At 40.8% G+C, this 20,238-nt stretch overlaps 1 protein-coding gene across 1 annotated transcript in view; it reads left to right on the forward strand.

Moving 5' to 3' along the window:
* The window catches only part of GABRA5 (gamma-aminobutyric acid type A receptor subunit alpha5), an 86,333-nt gene that overhangs the window by 40,606 nt on the left and 25,489 nt on the right, over nt 1-20,238 (forward strand). Inside the window, exon 5 of the mRNA XM_065906393.1 lies at nt 18,635-18,717. Coding sequence (XP_065762465.1) covers nt 18,635-18,717 — 83 coding nt within the window. The remainder of the gene's footprint in view (nt 1-18,634; nt 18,718-20,238) is intronic.

Raw genomic sequence — 20,238 nt, forward strand, 5'->3', positions numbered from 1 at the left:
TTTTTAAGTGTGGAACTTTACAGTTGTAGAAACAAAAATACAGATCATTTTAGTTAGTATTATTGATACTTTCAGATAAGGCCCTAAGTTTTGCTTTCTACAAGGCTGTCCTTCACTGAATTTAAATTCTGTTGCCTTTAAACAAGCCATTGCACCCTTTGTTCATGGACTGCTCCCCACCCCTACCTGGACTGTACCTGCTAAACTTGGTATCTCTTCTCATCTTTATCACAGACCAAACCCCTTCTTTAGATTTGGTTAGGCCAGGGTAAGTGCTAAGGTGAAGGTCCCTCAGGAGGGCAACTAACCAGGACAGGCATCATGGCCAGATCCTGAATAAAACTAGGCTTGCAGTTCTGATTTGGATTAAACACAATTTCAGTAGGTCTATGATTGTCCCTGAAGGGACCAGTTTGCACAGGTTAGTTAGTGAAAAGACAGGGTGGGGCCAGCTGTGCCTGGCAGTGACCTTTGAGTTCCAACATGCATTGCTCCCAATTTGTCACTGTTTAGGGTTTGAAAGTTCTGTTTTAGAGAACTGAGCTTTAGTTTTATATAGTTAGTTAGTTAGTTAGTTAGTTAGTTAGTTTCTGGGAAAACCAGCCATGCCTAGCTGACAGATACTGAACTTGGTATTTCACTGTTTATCACGACACACAGAACAGTGATTGTTTACAGGAAGAGAAATGCATTCATGTATTCTTGTATTTACTGAAGAAGTTTGCAGTTCTTCTAAGCGTAGGAGTATAAGGGAGAAAGCTCCAATGAATAAGATTTTGACATTAAGCAGGGTTCATGGGGAAGTTTCTGAAGCAGTAGTAGGGCTATCTGTACCTAGCTCCAGTGACTTAATAAATACATAATATGTGGACATGTAAATAAGCACATATTATACTAGTAAAAAGACCAAGTGTTTGTAATGCCTGAGTAAACCTCTGTTATTTGCCAGTCTAGAGGTAAATCAAATATAAGGAAAAGAAGCATATAATCCTCAGAACGAGGCTTCTTTCACAGACCTCCCCCATCTCTACCCAGTGCAAAATATGTTCCTCATGCAGATATGAATCTGCAGCTTTCTGTCTGAGGACGTGACTCAGGTGCAGAGCAAGGAAGAGTCTCCCGAGCGTTGAAAGGGCCCTGCACAGCCCCACCCAACGGGAATAACCAGAGCAGCTCGGGGAGGCCATGGAACAGTGATGGTGCTGCATGTGGTAATGCCACCTGCAGTGCCAGACTTCCGCCACCTCCAGACCCAGCCGCGCTTCAGCTGGGTGCAGCCACTGCCAGTAGAAACTTGTGTATTAGGCATTTCTGTGTTCCTTCCAGGCGGCTTCTCAGTTGGCACTAGTGGTAAAGAATCCGCCTGCCAATACAGAGACTGGGGTTTGATCCCTGGGTTGGGAAGATCCCCTGGAGGAGGGCATGGCAACCCATTCCAGTATTTTTGCCTAGAGTATCTTATGGGCCGAGGAGCCTGGTGGGCTAAAGTCCATGGGGTTGCAGAGTCAGACAGAAATGAAGTGACTTAACACACACATGCATGTCCCTTCTGAAAGCTCACTTGGAAACATGTCACAGCCAAATTAAGCCTTGCCTTTTCCCCATAACACCAATCATTAAGTACTGTGTGAGTACTGAATTTCAAGAGTCCTCAAGTAAATTCCACATATAGGCTGAGATTCACTGCAGCATTGTGAGAGGAAGGTGATGCTTCCACTGAGTGACCAGTGGAGGCATATTACTCAGCTGTCAAAAAGAATTAAATAACGTTATTTGCAGGAACATGGATGGATCTAGAGATTGTCATACTGAGTGAAGTAAGTCAGACAGAGAAAGACAAATACATACAATACCACTTATGTGTGAAATCTAAAATAGGACACAAATCATATCTAAGAAACAAAATAGACATAGTGATACAGAGAACAGACTTGTGGTTGCCAAGAGGGATGGGGAGGGAAGGGGTAAAAAGGGTGGAGGTGCAGCCTGGACCTTAGTCACTGATCAAGCCAGGGTACTTTGCATGAAACATCCAGTACATTTCATTATCCAGGCTGTGATTTTCATGGTAGTGAACACTTTGTGCCAAGGGAACATTTCATGCAAAGATGGGCTCAATAAAGGACAGAAATGGTAGGGACCTAACAGAAGCAGAAGATATTAAGAAGAGGTGGCAAGAATACACAGAAGAACTGTACAAAAAAGATCATCATGACCCAGATAATCACGATGGTGTGATCACTCACCTAGAGCAAGACATCCTGGAATGTGAAGTCAAGTGGGTCTTAGGAAGCATCACTATGAACAAAGCGAGTAGAAGTGATGGAATTCCAACTGAGGTATTTCAAATCCTAAAAGATGATGTTGTGAAAGTGCTATACTCAATATGCCAGCAAATATGGAAAACTCAGCAGTGGCCACAGGACTGGAAAAGGTCAGTTTTCATTCCAATCCTAAAGAATGTTCAGACTACCTCACAACTGTACTCATCTTACACACTAGCAAAGTAATACTCAAAATTCTCCAAGCTATGCTTCAAAAGAACATGAACCAAAAACTTGTGGATGTTCAAGCTGGATTTAGAAAAGGTAGAGGAACCAGAGATCGAATTGTCAACATCTGTTGGATCATAGAAAGAGCAAGAGAATTCCAGGAAAACATCTACTTCTGCTTCTTTGACTATGCTAAAGCCTTTGACTGTGTGGATCACAACAAACTATGGAAAATTCTTAAAGGTATGGGAATACCAGACCACCTGACTTGCCTCCAGAGAAATCTGTATGCAGGTCAAGAAGCAACAGTTAGAACTTGACATGGAGAATGGACTGGTTCCAAACTGGGAAAGGAGTATGTCAAGGCTGTATATTGTCACTCTGCTTGTTTAACTTATATGCAGAGTACATCATGTGAAATTCTGGGCTGGATGAAACACAAGCTGGAATCAAGATTGCTGGGAGAAATATCAATAACCTCAGATAGGCAGATAAAACCACCCTTATGGCAGAAAATGAAGAGGAACTAAAGTGCCTCTTGATGAAAGTGAAAGAAGAGAGTGAAAAAGCTGGCTTAAAGCTCAACATTAAAAAAACTAAGATCATGGCACCCAATCTCATTACTTCAGGACAAATAGATGGGGAAACAGTGAGAGACTTTATTTTCTTCTGCTCCAAAACCACTGCAAATGATGACTGCAGCCATGAAATTAAAAGATGCTTGCTTCTTGGAAGAAAAATTATGACCAACCTAAACAGCATATTAAAAAGCAGAGACATTGCTTTGCCAGTAAAGGTCCATCTAGTCAAAGCTATGACTTTTCCAGTAGTCATGTATGGATGTGAGAGTTGGGCCATAAAGAAAGCTGACTGATAAACAGTTGATGCTTTTGAATTGTGGTGCTGGAGAAGACTCTTGAAAATCCCTTGGATTGCAAGGAGATCCAACCAGGCCATCCTAAAGGAAATCAGTCCTGAATATTCATTCATTGGAAGGACTGATGCTGAAGCTGAAGCTCCAATACTTTGACCACATGATGCGAAGAACTGACTCACTGGAAAAGACCCTGATGCTGGGAAAGATTGATAGTAGGAGGAGAAGGGATCAACAGAGGATGAGATGGTTGGATGGCATCACTGACTTGATGGACATGAGTTTGAGCAAGTTCTTGGAGTTGGTGGCCTGGCGTGTTGCAGTCCATGGCGGCACAGAGTCAGACATGAGAGCGTCTGAACTGAACTGAACGGAATTGAGCACTCTGTGAGCTATTTATAAGTTGACGAAATGAAATTTCTTTTTCAACTTTGTGAAAATTATTTGACAGCTGGTTATTGGATTAGTAATTATTATTTTATTTTATTGAAACTAATCTGTTAGTTTCCTATGCTGTTGTAACAAATTACCACAAATTTAGTGGCTTAAAACTGTACACATTTATTATCTTACTGTTCTGGAGACCAGAGGTCTGAAACATGTCTCACTTTGGGAAGTTTGTGTCTCTTCCAGATTCCCTAGTGGAAAGTTTTTTCCTTACCTTCCCCAACTTCTGGAGGCTGCCTGCACCCCTCGATTCATGGTCCAGCATCACTGCTCCCACCATCACTGCTTCCAGCACCACATCTCCCCCTCGAACTCAGACACTCCTATCTCCTTATCAGTAGCCTTGGTGCCTACTGGGCCCACCCAGATAATCAGGGTAATCTCCCCATCCCCAAATCCTTAATTTAATCTCATCTGAAAAGTCCCTTTTGCCATAGTAGGTTTTATGTTTATAAGTAGGAAGAGGAAGGATTAAGACATGAACATCTTTGGCAAAATCATTGTTTTGTCTACCACAGTCTATGTTCTGCCCACCAAATTCATGTCTGTCACACATGAAAAAAACATTAATCACATGCCAGTATCCCCCAAAGTCTCAAGCCATTACAGAATCAAATTAAAGTCCATAATCTCAACTAAATCTTATCAGCTCCCAAGTTCCAAATCTGAATCATCTAAATCAGCTGTATGAGCTTCCCTGAGGCACAGTTCTTATCTGTGAATTTGTGGAGCTCAAGAAACAAATTTGTTGTTGTTCACTGTCCTCAGTTGCTAAGTCATGTCTGATTCTCTGTGACCCCATGAACTGTAGCACACCAGGGCCCCCTGTTCTTCATTATCTCCCAGAGTTTGCTCAGATTCATGTCCACTGAGTCGGTGTTGCTATCTTAATATCTAACCATCTCTTACTCTGTCACCCCCTTCTCCTGCCTTCAACCTTTCCCAGCATCAGGGTCTTTTCCAAGGAGCTGGTTCTACCGCATCAGGTAGACAAAGTATTGGAGCTTCAGCTTCAGCCCACAAGTTATTACCCACAGAATACAATGGTGGGACAAGCATAGGATAACAGTTAAAGATATTGCCATTTGAAAGCAAAGAATCTAATAGGACAAAAGGAAGCAGTGTTCCACCCAAATTTCTAAATCCTGTTGGCAATCAGCAGTAGTTTTCAAGGCCTGGGACTAATTTGGTTCAATTCAGTTCAGTCGCTCAGTCTTGTCCTACTTTTTGCAACCCCATGAATCGCAGCATGCCAGGCCTCCCTGTCCATCACAAACTCCCGGCGTTTACTCAAACTCACGCCCATTGAGTCGGTGATGCCATCCAGTCATCTCATCCTCTGTCTTCCCCTTCTGCTCCTGCCCCCAATCTTTCCCAGCATCAGGGTCTTTTCCAATGAGTCAACTCTTCTCATGAGTTGGCCAAAGTATTGGAGTTTCAGCTTCAACATCAGTCCTTCCAATGAACACCCAGGACTTATCTCCTTCAGGATGGACTGGTTGGACCTCCTTACAGTCCAAGGGACTCTCAAGAGTCTTCTCCAACACCACAGTTCAAAAGCATCAATTTTTCGGCACTCAGCTTTCTTCACAGTCCAACTCTCACATCCATACATGACCACTGGAAAAACCATAACCTTGACCAGACAGACCTTTGTTGGCAAAGTAATGTCTCTGCTTTTTAATATGCTATTTAGGTTGGTCATAACTTTCCTTCCAAGGAGTAAGTGTCTTTTAATTTCATGGCTGCAGTCACCATCTGCAGTGATTTTGGAGCCCAAAAAAATAAAGTCTGACACTGTTTCCACTGTCTCCCCATCTATTTCCCATGAGGTGATGGGACCAGATGCCATGATCTTAGTTTTCTGAATGTTGCGCTTTAAGCCAACTTATTCACTCTCCTCTTTCACTTTCATCAAGAGCCTTTTTAGTTCTTCTTCACTTTCTGCCATAAGGGTGGTGTCATCTGCATATCTGAGGTTATTGATATTTCTCCTGGCAATCTTGATTCCAGCTTGTGCTTCTTCCAGCCCAGTGTTTCTCATGATGTACTCTGCATATAAGTTAAAATAGTAGGGTGACAATATACAGCCTTGATGTACTCCTTTTCCTATTTGGAACCAGTCTGTTGTTCCATGTTCAGTTCTAACTGTTGCTTCCTGACCTGCATACAGGTTTCTCAAGAGGCAGGTCAGGTAGTCTGGTATTCCTATCTCCTTCAGAATTTTCCACAGTTTATTGTGATCCACATAGTCGAAGGCTTTGGTGTAGTCAATAAAGCAGAAATAGATGTTTTTCTGGAACTCTCTTGCTTTTTCGATGATCCAGCGGTTATTGGGACTAATTACCTGTGACTAAAACTCTGCCGTTGGAGTTATCCTTTCTTTTTCATGAAAGATAGCACATGTTTCCAGTTGAGTAGTTTTTTTCCTACCTATTTCCTGCATATAGAATGTTGGGGTTCTGATACCCTTCTTTCATTTTGGCTTCTGTCTGTCCTTTTCAGTCTAAACTGACAGTGTTTCCGCTGGTAAAAATTTTTAAGAATCATGTAGGTCTCCTGCATATGTCTCAAGAATTTGCACCACTAGACCTCCTCCATAATTCTTTTATGAATAATTCATTCCTTATTCCTGGCTTTTGCTAGCATGACTGAGACAATCCATGAATCACACGCCTAATTTCCTCACAGAGTCTGAAGCAGTAGCAGAAGGTTGTCCAACCACACCCTTGGCTTCCTCTTAAGTATTTGTTTTCCTCACAATGAATCGCCTAATTATAGCATCTTTTGCAACCTGGATAAACTGAGAATTTTCCCAAATCAAGTCCTGGTCCCTTTTTCATTGGCAGTTCTTACCTTAATCTATTTCTTCTCACATTTTACTATAAGCAATAGGAGGAGTCCACAACTTTAACACTTTGCTTGCACTCTCCTCATCTAAGGGTCTAATTTCATTATTGTATCAGTTTCCTGTAGCTACTATAAAAAATTTTAGCACAAACTTGACAACTTAAAACAACACATATTTATTCTGTTACATTTCTGGAGACCATGAGTCTGAAATCTGTATCACTGGATCAAAATGAAGGTTTTGGCAGGGCTCCGGATGCTCTGGGCCAGAGTCTGCCTTTCCCAGTCTCCAGAGCTGCATATCTGCACTCCTTGGCTCAGGACACCCTCCTGCATCTTCAAAGCCAGCAGCACAGCATCTTCAAATAGCTGCGCTTTCATCCAGCACATTTCTTTCCTCTGTTAAGTGTCTGTTAAGTGCCTTTCCCTGTTAAGTGTCTTTATGATGCATTTCATGCCCATCTTGTCAGTCTTCCCATCTCAACACCCTTAACTTAATCACATCTGCAAAGACCCTTTTCCCATATAAGATAATGTTTGCAATTTCCCGGAATTAGGACCTGCTATCTTTGAGGGGCATTGTTTAGCTTACTATAATCTTTTATAAGTTCTGCTTTCCACATAAGCCTTCTGTCACTGTACAGCGAGAAATCTCCTGTCCCCAATTTCCAGTTTCCTAATTTCCTTCTGAGCCCTCATTATTAGGGCCTTTAATGTTCACATTGCTAGGAAACAGTGTGTTTATTAATGTAGGTTTAAACTACCTTGCTTCTCACTACAAGTTCTCATTACAGAATCATCAACATTCACATTTCAAGTTCAGTGTAGTCCAGGTGTTTTCTGTGATGAATTTCAGAATTCTTCCAGCCTCTTCCTATTGTCCAGTTCCAAATCGTTTCCCCCATTTTCTAGGTATTTGTTACCGTAGCATCCAACTTCCAGGTATCAGATTTTGTATTATTTTCCTATTGATGTTGTAATAAATTATCACAAATTTATTGCCTAAAACACAATTTATCCCACAGTTCTTTGGATCAGAAGTCCAAAACGAGGCTAAAAAAGGTCTTATGAGGCTGAAATCAAGTTGCAGGCAGCAGGACTGTATTCCTTCTGGATTCTCTAGGGGAGAAGCCTTTCCTTGCCTCTTCCAGCTTCAAGAAACCACCTGCATCCCGAGGGTTCGTGACGGCAATTCTGTTAACTTCTGCTTTTGCCACCACATCACTTCTTTTGGAGGGTAACAAGTTTCAAGTTGTTTATTAGGAATTAACGGATGAATAAAGTGAGGAGCAGGTTTGGACACAGCCTGCAACGTGGGCCTTATAGGGAGTCAGCCAGCCTCATGAAGAACTTGTCAGAGTGGCCCATGTTGAGCCCAAATGGCTGAGCCTCTCTCTGTCCACTTCCCGCCTTAGTCACAGGTACAAACTTCCTTGGGAAGAGTATGGCCTTGAGGAAGCTGGCTCCCTGCAGCTCAAGTGGATCCTCCAAGAGCTGACAGCGGGGCTGTCCACTGACCGTACCCCTGCAGCGGGCAGAAGGCCTTCCTTGAAAGGGATCTGGTCAGCACAGATCTGCATACACCACACACTCTCTGAATTCGTACTATACAGTCATCATCTACTGTTTTTTGTTTTTTGTTTTTCCCTACTTCAAAAAACAAAAGTTCTGTGTATAGAGCTGAGCCTGACCTGGCAGAAATCAAAAGCCAGGGTTTATGAGCAGAGGGAAATTAGCTGGGCTTAGTCAAGTAGGCGTAGATTCTGATGGGTCTTGAAGTAGAAGGAAAGTTTGGGTTGATTATCTGGTGCAATACTTTCCTTTCGCTATAATATAATAAAAAGTGACCGCATGCTTAGTGACCTATAACAGCACAAATTTACTATCTCATGGTTCTGTAGGTCAGAAATCTAGTTCCTCTGTTCTGGGTCTCCCAGAGCTGAAATCAAGATGTTTGATGATCTGGCCTGTTAGCCAGAGACCGTGGGACAGAATCTGTTCCCAAGCTCACTCGGGTTTGTGGGGAGAGAGCAAATTGGCTAGGATGGCGTGTTCGGCTCTCTCACCCCACGTTTTGTCGATAATGGCTAGGTAACAGCTGAGATCATTTTCAGCACCGCGCGTGCACGTCACTAGGTGCTCGCTTCCTCACGAGCTCCTTTGGCTGTCGGCGCATGTGAGCTCCACCTAGAAAACAGCGGCATTACTGCTGCAACGCGCCTTGTCCGTGGATCAGCCACGAGAAGAGAGAGTATAGCGTGTCTGCTACCACGCCTGCTGCGCCAGCCGGGAGAGAATAAATGCCTCTGCAGTTCCTGCGGCTCCTCGAGTTTCCTTCCAGCCTCTTAGATGGCGCCTGGTATGCCTTCAGTGAGGTGTAAGCCGCCAGACAGTGGTTATCACGGACAGGATCAGCAGTATAGGGCTGTTGGCAGAATTCAGTTTCTTGTGGTCATGGTGCTGAGTAGATATATCCTTGCTGTCAGCTGGGTTCCTCTCTCAGCTCCTTCAGGGCACTTACATTCCTCATTATGTTTCCCTTTGTCTTTGAACCAGCAATGATGAGGTCGAGTCTTCAGGTTTTGAATTTCTCTGACTTTCCCTTCTGCTAAGTTTCTTCTTTAAAAAAAAAAAAAAAAAATTTATTTTGTATTGGAGTGTAACAGATTAACAATGTTGTTACAGTTTCAAATGGACACCAAAGGGATTCAGCCATCCATACAAATGTGTCCATCCGCCCCCAAATTTCTCTCCCATCCAGGATGCCACATAGCATTGAACAGAGTACCCTCTGCTGTAGAGTAAGTAGGTCCTTGTTGGTTAACCATTTTAAATGCAGCAGAGTGTAGCTGTGCATCCAAACTCCCCAACTTTCCCTTCCCCCCAACCTTTCCCCTTGACAACCATAACTTCATTCTCTAAATCTGTGAGTCTGTTTTATAAATACATGCATTTCTATCATGTCTTTTTAGATTCCACATAAAAGGGATGTCATGTGATGTTTCTGCTTTGTCTTAGTTCACTGAGTATGCAGTCTCTGTGTCCATCCATGTTGCTGCAAATGACATTATTTCATTCTTTTTTGATGGCTGAGTAGTATTAGGTAATATTACATTGTGTATGTATACCACATCTTCTTTATCCATTCCTCTGTTGATGGACATTTAGGTTCCTTTCATGTCGTGGCTATTGTAAACAGTGCTGCAATAAATATTGTGGTGCATGTATCCTTTCAGACCAGTTTTTTTCTCTGGATATATGCCCAAGAATGAGATTGCAGGGTCATATGGTAGCTCTAATTTTAGTTTTTTTAAAGAACCTCCATATTGTTCTCCATAGTGTCTGTACCAGCTTACATTCCCACCAACAGTGTAGGAGGGTTCCCTTCTCTCCACACCCTCTCCAGCGTTTATTGCTTGTGGGTTTTTTGATGATAGCCCTTTTGATTGGTGTGAGGCGATATCTCATTGTAGTTTTGATTTGCATTTCTCTAATTGTTAGTGATGTTGAACACTTTTTCATGTGTCTCTTGGCCGTCTGTAGTCTTCTTTGGAGAAAGATCTGTTTAGATCTTCTCACCATTTTTTGATTGGCTTGCTTCATGAGCTGTTTGTAGATTTTGGAGACTAATCCCTTCTCAGTCACATTATCTACAAATCTTTTTACCCAGTCTGTGGTTGTGTTTTTGTTTTGGTTGTTGTTTCCTTTGTTGTGCAAAAGCTTTTGAGGTTAAGTAGGTCCCATTTATGTTTGTTTATATTTCCATTATTATGGGAGCTGTGATTTATGTCAGTGTTCTGCCTATGTTTTCCTCTAGGAGTTTTAGAGTGTCTAGTTTCACATTCAGGTCTTTTCGGTCTTTAAACATTTTGAGCTTACTTTTGTGTGTGGTGTTAGAGAAGAATATTGTTTTGTGCATATAGCTATCCAGTTTTCCCAGCACCATTTGATGAGGAGACAGTCTTTCCAACATTTTGTAGTCTTGCCTCCTTTGTCAGAGATGAATTAACCATAGATGCCTGGCTTTATTTCTGGGGTTTCTACCCTGTTCCATTGATCTGTGTTTCTATTTCTGTGCCAGTACTATACTGTTTGGATGATGGTGGCTTTGTGGTATAATCTGAAGTCAGAGAGCCATTCTGATTCTGCCAGTTCTGTTTTTCTTTTTCAAGATTGATTTGGATACTCAAGGTCTATTACCTCTCCATACAATTTTTTTTTTTTCTAATTCTGTTAAAAAATTGCCATTGGTAATTTGATAAGGATTGCATTGAATATGTAGATTGCTTAGGGTAGTACAGTCATTTTGACAATATTGATTCTTCCATTCCAAGTACACAGTTTATCTTTCCTTCTGTTTGAGTCTTCTTCAGGTTCTTATAGTTTTCAGAGTACAGGTCTTTTGTCTCCTTAGGTAGGTTTATTCCTACTATTTTATTCTTTCCGATGTGATGGTAAATGTAATTGTTTCTTGAATTTCTCTTTCTGGTCTTTTCTTGTTAGTGTATAGACATGCAACAGATTTCTGTGTGTTAATTTTGTAACTTGCAATTTACCATATTCATTGATGAGTTCTGGTAGTTTTCTCAGAGCATCTTTAGGATCTTCTGTGTATAGTATCACGTGTGCTATGTTGCTTCTGTCATGTCTGACTCTTTGAGACCCCATGGACTATAGCCTGCCAGGCTCCTCTGTCCATAGGATTCTCTAGGCAAGAATACTGGAGTGGGTTGCCATTTCCTCCTCCCGACACAGGGACTGAACCCATGTCTCATTATGTCTTCTGCATTGGCAGGTGGGTTCTTTACCACTTGTGCTACCTGGGAAGCCTGTATAATATCATGTCATCTACAAACAATGACAGTTTAACTTCTTCTTTTCCAATTTGGATTCCCTTTACTTCTTTTTCTTCTCTGACTGCCGTAGCTAGGACTTCCAAAACTAGGTTGAATAAAAGTGGCAAGAGTGGACTTCCTTGTCTTGTTCCTAATCTTAGAGGAAATGCTTTCAACTTTTCACCAGTGAGTATGATGTTAGCTGTAGGTTTGTATGGCCTTTATGTGTTGAGGTATGTTCCCTTTATGTTCTTTTAATGTATTGTTAGATTTGAATTGCTAGTATTTTATTGACGATTTTTGCATCTATGTTCATCAGTGATATTGGCCTATAATTTTTTAGGTATCTTTGCTTTTGGTATCAGGGTGATGGTGGCCTCATAGAATGAGTTTGGGAATATCCCTTCCTCTGCACTTTTTTTATATCTTTATCTTTGTCTTTAATTTTTGTCAGTTTGGTTACTGTGTGTCTCAGCATGTCCCCCCTGGGTTTATCCTGCCTGGGACTCTGCACTTCCTGGACCTGGCTGGCTATTGCCTTTTCCATGTTAAACAAGCTATTATCTCATCAAGTATTTTATCAGGTCCTTTTTCTCTTTCCCTTCTGAGGCCCCTATAATGCTATGTTGGTTTGTTTAGTATTGTTCCAGAGGCCTATTAGGCCGTCTCCATTTCTTTTCATCCTTTCTGTTTATTCTCTTCTGTGGCAGTGATGTCCATCATTCTGTCCTCCAGGTCACCTATCCATTCTTCTGCCTCAGTTATTCTGCTATTGATTTTTTCTTGTGTATTTTTCATTTCAGGTATTGTGCTGTATTTTTCATCTTTGTTTGTTTATTCTTTAGTTCTTCTAGGTCTTTGGTAAACATCTCTTGCATCTTTTCAATCTTTGCCTCCATAGCCTCCATTCTTTTTCTGAGATCCTGGATTATTTTCACTATTTTTATTCTGAATTCTTTTTCTGGAAGGTTGCCTATCTCCACTTCATTTAGTTCACTTAGTTGAAGTGTTCTCTTGTTCCTTCATCTGGAACATAATCCTCTGCCTTGTCGTTTTGGTTAACTTTCTGTTATTGTGGCTTTCATTCTGCAGCTCTAGTAATTTAGCCTTGATTCTGCCATCTGCCCTCTGGTGGATGAAGCTCCCGATGGGAGAGATTGACCATGGATAGCACTGGTTCTAGTTCTGTGGGGCAGGGCTTTGCTTAGTAAAACTTTAATTCAGTTGTTTGCTGATGGATGGGGTTGAACTCCTTCCCTGTTAGTTGTTTGACCTGAGGCAACCCAGCCCTGGACTCAACAGGCTTTATCGTAGGGGCAATGGTGACAACTTCCACGAGGGCTCTTGCCAACAGGTACCTCTGGAACTGCTGCAGCCAGTGCCCTTGTCCCCAGGGGGCCTCCGCCAACCATGCCTCTGCAAGGGATGCTCCAGCACTGTCAGGCAGATTTGGTTCCATCTCCTGTGGGGTCACTGTTCCTAACCCCTGGGTCCTGGTGCACACAAGATTTTGTGTGTGTCCTCCAAGAGTGGAATCTCTGTTTCCCCCCAGCCCTGTGGAAATCCTGCAATCAAATCCTGCTGGCCTTTAAAGTCAGATTCCCTGGGGATTCCTAATCCTTTTGCCAGATCTCCAGGCTGAGAGTCTGACCTGGGGCTCAGTAGCTTCACAACCGTGGGAGAACCTCTACAGGATAATTGTTTTCCAGTCTGTGGGTCACCACCTGGTGGTTATGGAATTTTATTTTATTATGGTTGCACACCTCCTACTATCTTGTTGCAGCTTTTTCTTTGGAGATAGGGTATCTTTTTTGGTGGGTTCCAGCATCCTCCTGTCGATGAGTGTTCAATGGTTAGTTGTGATTTCAGTGCTCTCATGGGAGGAGGTGAGCATGCACCCTTCTACTCTGCCATCTTGAACCAATCTCCCATTGCATGGCTTCTGCCTCTGACACTCTGCCTGTGTGATTCTGCTGGGCCCATCTGGATAATCCAAGATAATCTCCCATCTCCCAGAGGCCTTTACTTAATCATATCCTCAAAGCCCTTCCGCTATTTAAGGTAACATATTTACAAGTCATGAGGTTTGGGGGATTAGGACATGGACATCTTTGCAGGAACATTATGCTGCCTGCCACAACACCTTCTATTGCATTCATGCAGTATTTTCATGTATATGAAGAAGGCTTGGATCTGAAGAGCATATTGGGTAGAAATCTCTCTTCACACCTATTAACTTTTCTTTTTTTCCCCCAGAGAATAAAGCAGTGGTTATTTTTTTTTTCCATTTGGAAAGGCTGGACCAGAGAGGTTAGGCAGTTTACAAAAGTCTCACAGTTCCTTATTAATGGCAAAGCTACTCTAGAATTTGGCTGTTTTAGCATCTTAAAGCATGCTGCACTGTGGGCTGCCCCTGCGCAAACAAAAAGCTCTCTCGGGAGTTTACATCCAAGTTGAAGCAAACAGCTTGAGTCACAAAATGCCCTTTTCCCAGCCCTAAAATTAAGATATTAAAAATGAACCTTATGTTCCAATAAGTTAATGCTTGAATGTCTTTAGAAATTGGAAGTAAAACAGAAATATAACCTTTGGGGAAGAAAACCATATTCTTGGATCTACCAGTAATTCACTGAAGTTTTTCCATAAACACATTCATTAACCTTTTGAGAAAAGTGTTTCTAGGAGGTGTCCTGACTAGCTCCTTTGCTAGGACAGTCCATATTCTGTGAATTGCTTTGATCTCAATTTTGTGTGAAGAAGGTTGATTATACATTAAGGGACGCTACATTTTAAGTATCCTGTGAATGGAAGGGTCTCTCTTATCTAGAGATATCATTTGAGTACTATAAAAGCCTTTTTAAAAAATGTTTAAGCATCAAAATTTTAAATGTTCTCTTACTAAGGTTGAAGGTTGAAACATTTGCTATTGGGGAATTTATCTGAATAATACATTTATCCCTTAGAGGAGAGATGCTACCATAAATTAAGTATGGTTTTTTGATGTTTGGAATTCTAATTCTAAGGAAGTCTATTAAATTGGGGGAACAATCTGTGAGGCTCTAATGATAGCATTTATTGAGATGGTAATTGTAGAATCTTTTTTATATTTTTACTGGAATTATTTTTTTTCTTCAAAAGAGTTTTCTTTTTAGATTCAGTTAAATTCTTTCTACTTGTCTCTACCCACCCTCTCTCCTGCTGTATGCTAAAAGCAGACTCCTTGGTATACAATTCTTGCCATTGTAAAATGTCAGTGCAATAGTCTTGGCCTAGATCTCAGGGCCAAACAACCAGAATAAAACAAGACATAAGATGCTAAGACCACAGTTACAGAAGGGATGGCTCCTCACCTCTCTTGTAAACACATGGTGTTAGCCAAGAAAAAGGAGTATGTGAAGAAAAGGAGAAAAAGTCAGGGGTGGGCAGAGTGACAAAGGTGGGAGGCCAAGTCTCCCTGCAGGGGTCTTCTCTGACAGATTAGGGGGAACAGCAGGAATGCAGGGGCCCCCGTGGGCCTGGATACTGAAGCAGAGAACCAGCTCTAAGCAAGGGGCAGAGGAGTTAACCACAACTCACCACATTGTCAAGAACCCGGACAACACATCTGGCTTCAAGGCAGCCTCCAGACCCAGTGGGCCAAGGGATGGTTTCCAAGGGACAGAAGCCCAGTTGTGTGAGCTCACAGACATGCTAGTGTCTTGAGAGGAGATTCTGCCACGGAAGGACCCTCTCTACATTACTCTGGTGGTGGGAGTGCAGCCAGAAATTGTTGACCTGGGTGGGGGCGACTTGCGACTGCAGCACTGGGTCTGCTGGTTGGGGTCTGCGCGCCCAGCAACAGGGCTAGGACCATCGGCTCCACCTGAAGCACCCCGCCCACCGCCCCGCACTGCTCCCATGGCCGAGCCCAGCGTCTTCCTTACACCAGGGCCGTCAGCTGTTGGAACGGAGGCTGTCTATGAGACAGACTTTACCAGTCATCAGCGTTCTCTGAGCTCCCACATCACCATTTCTTCATGTGCTCATTTTCACATTTATTGCTTTGTACACGGCACTGTAGCTTTGTATATGCTTTCTATTCCCCTGCTATGAATTTGTTTCTCAAGAAAATTCTAGATTTACTGGGTCATTGTGGTTTTATTCTCTAGAACATATTTGACTCACTTAAGTTTTCTGTCCCACTATTGCTTTTAACAAATGGCTTAAGGTTACTAACAAACGAATAAAGTAACACTATTTTCTTTTATGTTGGCTGAATGTCCTCCTCACAGACTGTGGTTTTTAAGTCCTCTTTTTTTAGTTCTACTAAATAAATATTCCTTTACCTTAATTATTTCGTAGTCTCTAATAATAATCCGTTTTATGTAGTTTATGCTTGAAGATGTCCACACATATACAGATATATCCATATTCTACACATACTTACACATCTGCATGCTACAATTAAATATTGCACCTTTCAAAGTCATGATTCTGTAGAGATTTTAATGATTTGGGAAATACCTCTACTCTAATGTTGGGTAACCAAAAGACTGAATTTTATAAACCAAGAAAAATGAAACAAGAACGTATATACCTGTGAAAAAATCTGGACAAAATGTACAAGGTGAAATTATAAGTGAAATGATATGTATTTATAATCTTCTTATAATTTTTCTGCATTTTCCATATTCTTCTATGAACATCGGTGGCATATAATTTTAAATATCATCTCCCTGCCTGAATATGAAACTTTTATGGTATATTCTCATCCATGCGCACTCACATCCCTTGGAACTGACTCCATTTTGGGGGAAGTGGTCCCCCCAGACCACCAGAAAATTTCCTCTCTGTGATGGACACACACCTTCCTTCCACTGACACATGTTTTAGCTCCATTCAGAGAATACATATGTTGACTGCTCCATCTGGAATTGTCAAGTGTAAATTATGTGCCCAATTAAAGAGCAAAAGGTTAATCTACCTTGAAAGAAGGAAGCAGTAAAGACAAAAATGATTGTATATTTTGATTTTCATCCCAGGCACATAGGCAAGATCCAGACTTAATATAACAAAATAGAATTGTAACATCCTTGGGAGGGAGGTGGGAGGGGGGTTCAGAATGGGGAACACATGTAAATACATGACTGATTCATGTCAATGTATGGCAAAAACCACTATAATATTGTAAAGTAATTAGCCTCCAACTAATAAAAATAAATGAAAAAAAAAGAAAAAGAAAATTGTGCAATTTGATTTCATTTTATGTAATTATTTTTCATTTTAAATAATAGAATTAAACATTGAGAAACAGAAGATTAACTCCTAAAGAAATTTATATTTACTACCTAATTAGTAGCTCCATAGAGAAATAAAAGCACCACAGTGACAACTCTGCAAATACAGACAGCCTCAGGTCACAGAGCCTGTGGGAGGACTTGTCGTTAGGGTCTGTGCATTCTTGTCGGGATCCGTTAATATCCATGTCTTACTTTCTTACCTTGAAACTGGGATGATAATAGCAATAAATCATGCTATTCTAATTAGATGTGTTAATACAGGTGAAGCACTTAACACAGTGCCTGGCACAGACCAGTACCTCTTATGACCAGTCTTGTTTTAGTCATTAGTGACGGTGATAATGGATGGTATCTCTATCTGGAAGACCAGCCTTGGATTAAAAACAGTAAGAAAGTTGTTGTTTCACTTACTCTGAAGTTTGATGGCTGTATCCCAGTACCTGATAATTATAGCCAGCTTCTGGTTAAAGCTTCTTGCTGTTGTTCAGTCACTCACTGGGTCTGACCCTTTGCAAGCCCATGCACTGAGCATGCTTGTCTGCCTGTCACTTCCTTGTCTGTCACTGTTTCCCAAAGTTTGCTCAAACTCATGTCCATTGAGTCAGTGATGCCATCCACCATCTCACCCTCTGCCACCCCCTTCTCCTCTTGCCCTCAGTCTTTCCCAGCATCAGGGTCTTTTCCAATGAGTTGACTCTTTCCATCAGGTGACCAAAGTATTGGAGCTTCAGCTTCAGCATCAGTCCTTCCAACGAATATTCAGGGGTCAAAACATAGACTGTGCATTTATTCCACATTTATATTTTTGAGCTTATAAATTATTTCAGAAAAATATGTTTTCAGTCTTGTCAAGCGAAGTTTTTTAGATTACTCTTGGTAAGTGATGGGAGAATAAAAGAATAAATTATTTTTAAAAGCATCTCAAATTGCTTTACAAGTGGTAATGTATGTACAGATACATCAAGCCACAAAACTCCTGAGTAGTACAGCCACTATGGAAAACAGTGTGGAGATTTCTTAAAAAACTGGAAATAGAACTGCCATATGACCCAGCAATACCACTTCTGGGCATACACACTGAGGAATCTAGATCTGAAAGAGACACGTGCACCCCAATGTTCATCGCAGCACTGTTTATAATAGCCAGGACATGGAAGCAGCCTAGATGCCCATCAGCAGATGAATGGATAAGGAAGCTGTGGTACATATAAACCATGAAATATTACTCAGCCATTAAAAAGAATCCATTTGAATCAGTTCTAATGAGATGGATGAAACTGGAGCCCATTATACAGAGTGAAGTAAGCCAGAAAGATAAAGAACATTACAGTATACTAACACATATATATGGAATTTAGAAAGATGGTAACGATAACCCTATATGCAAAACAGAAAAAGAGACACAGAAGTACAGAACAGACTTTTGAACTCTGTGGGAGCAGGTAAGAGTGCGATGTTTCGAAAGAACAGCATGTATATTATCTATGGTGAAACAGATCACCAGCCCAGGTGGGATGCATGAGTCAAGTGCTCAGGCCTGGTGGGCTGGGAAGACCCAGAGGAATCGGGTGGAGAGGGAGGTGGGAGGGGGGATCGGGATGGGGAATACGTGTAACTCTATGGCTGATTCATATCAATGTATGACAAAACCCACTGAAAAATAAAAAATAAATAAACCTTATTTCTAAATGATATTCACCTACAATGCAATCCTATGTAATTTGATGCAACAGTTTAGACAATGTGATAAAATACTTTAATTAAAATGAGTGGAGTACTTAACATGCCTTCTGGAACATGGTGTCTAATAAACAGAGTTGATGAGTCATTTAAAGGTCCCCATCTCTTGTTTTTCAGCTTGACCATCTCTGCAGAGTGCCCAATGCAACTTGAAGACTTCCCAATGGATGCCCATGCCTGCCCTCTGAAATTTGGCAGCTGTAAGTTATTTTCACAAGTAAGAACCATGGATATACTTTGGTGTTATTTCCACATTCATTCAGAAGCATTTAGATACTATATGTAAATAAACTCAAGATGAGCCTCAGTCTGCTTGGGAAAGCTGGAGAGTCAGTAGGGCACACACACTTGTCCTCTCAGACTGATTTTTCTGCCTGTAACAGAGAATGCAAGTGGAGGCTTTTGCCCTCTAGAATATGCTCCCGGGAAAACAACTCCTTATCCCTAGCCCTGCACCAGGCTGCTCTTTTCTTGTTTTCGCTTTTCAGATTGCAGGTCACCTCCTCCAAGGACCCTTAATGACTCAATTTCCATTACCCACCTCAGAACTCCTTATTGCATGGTAGTCATTGCTATGTTGAGTCACTTCTCAGATGTTCCATATGAACATTGATTATTTGTATGTGGTTATTTAATTTTTAAACAGTTTGGGATTTTCCTGTTATCTTTCTGTTATTGATTTCTAGTTTAATTCCATTATAATCAGAGGACACCTTCTATATGACTTCACCTTTCTTACATTTATGGAGGTTTATTTCACGACCCAGAGGATTCATCTTGGTATTTGTTCTTTGAACACTTGAGAATCATGTGTATTTTGCAGTTACTTGGCGGAATGCCCTACAAGTACTGATTAGATCCTGTTGACTATGCTGTTGTGAGTTCTATACTGTTTGATGATTTTCTGTCTACATCAGTTGTTGAGCAAGAGGTGTTGAAGTCTCTGACTAATTGTGCAATTAACTATTCCTACTTTCAGTACAGTACTGTTTTGTTCCATGTATTTCTCACTTATTCTTTGGTGCACACACATTCAGGCTTATAGTCTCTTCTGGATGACCCAACCCTTTATGACTGCATAATGTTCTTCTCTGTCTGCGGTAATTTCTTTTTTTTTTGAAGTCTACTTTACCTGAAATCTATATGGCCACTCCTGTTTTCTTTTGATTACATTTGAATTATATATATATAATATATATATAAAATATTTATTTATATATATATATTTATATATATATATATTTCCATTTGCTTAATCATCATGTTAAAGGTGCAGGTCTATATATAAATATATATATATATAATATTTATATATATATTATATATATATATATTTCTGTTTGCTTAATCATCATGTTAAAATGAATTTCTTGTAGTTGATGTATATTTGGGTCATATTTTTAAGTTCACTTTGCCAGTCTTTATCTTTTAATTGGTGTATTCTCATAATTTACACTTTCTGGAAGGCCTGTCTGCCACTTTATTTGATTTTTTGGTTTTCTGCTGTGCTTTATATTTCTCTGTTTTCCTTTTCCTGACTCCATGTGGGTTAGCTGAACATTTATTATGATTCCATTTTTTTTTAATTTATAATGTTTTGTTTGTATCTTCTTATATATATTTTTAGTTATTGCTGTAGGTTTTACTTTATACACACATGACTTATTATAGTTTACTGTTCTTATTTTACCAGTTCATATGAAAGCAAAGTTCCTTTATCC

Source organism: Muntiacus reevesi, chromosome 15 (assembly GCF_963930625.1).
Source record: "Muntiacus reevesi chromosome 15, mMunRee1.1, whole genome shotgun sequence".
NCBI lineage: Eukaryota > Metazoa > Chordata > Mammalia > Artiodactyla > Cervidae > Muntiacus > Muntiacus reevesi.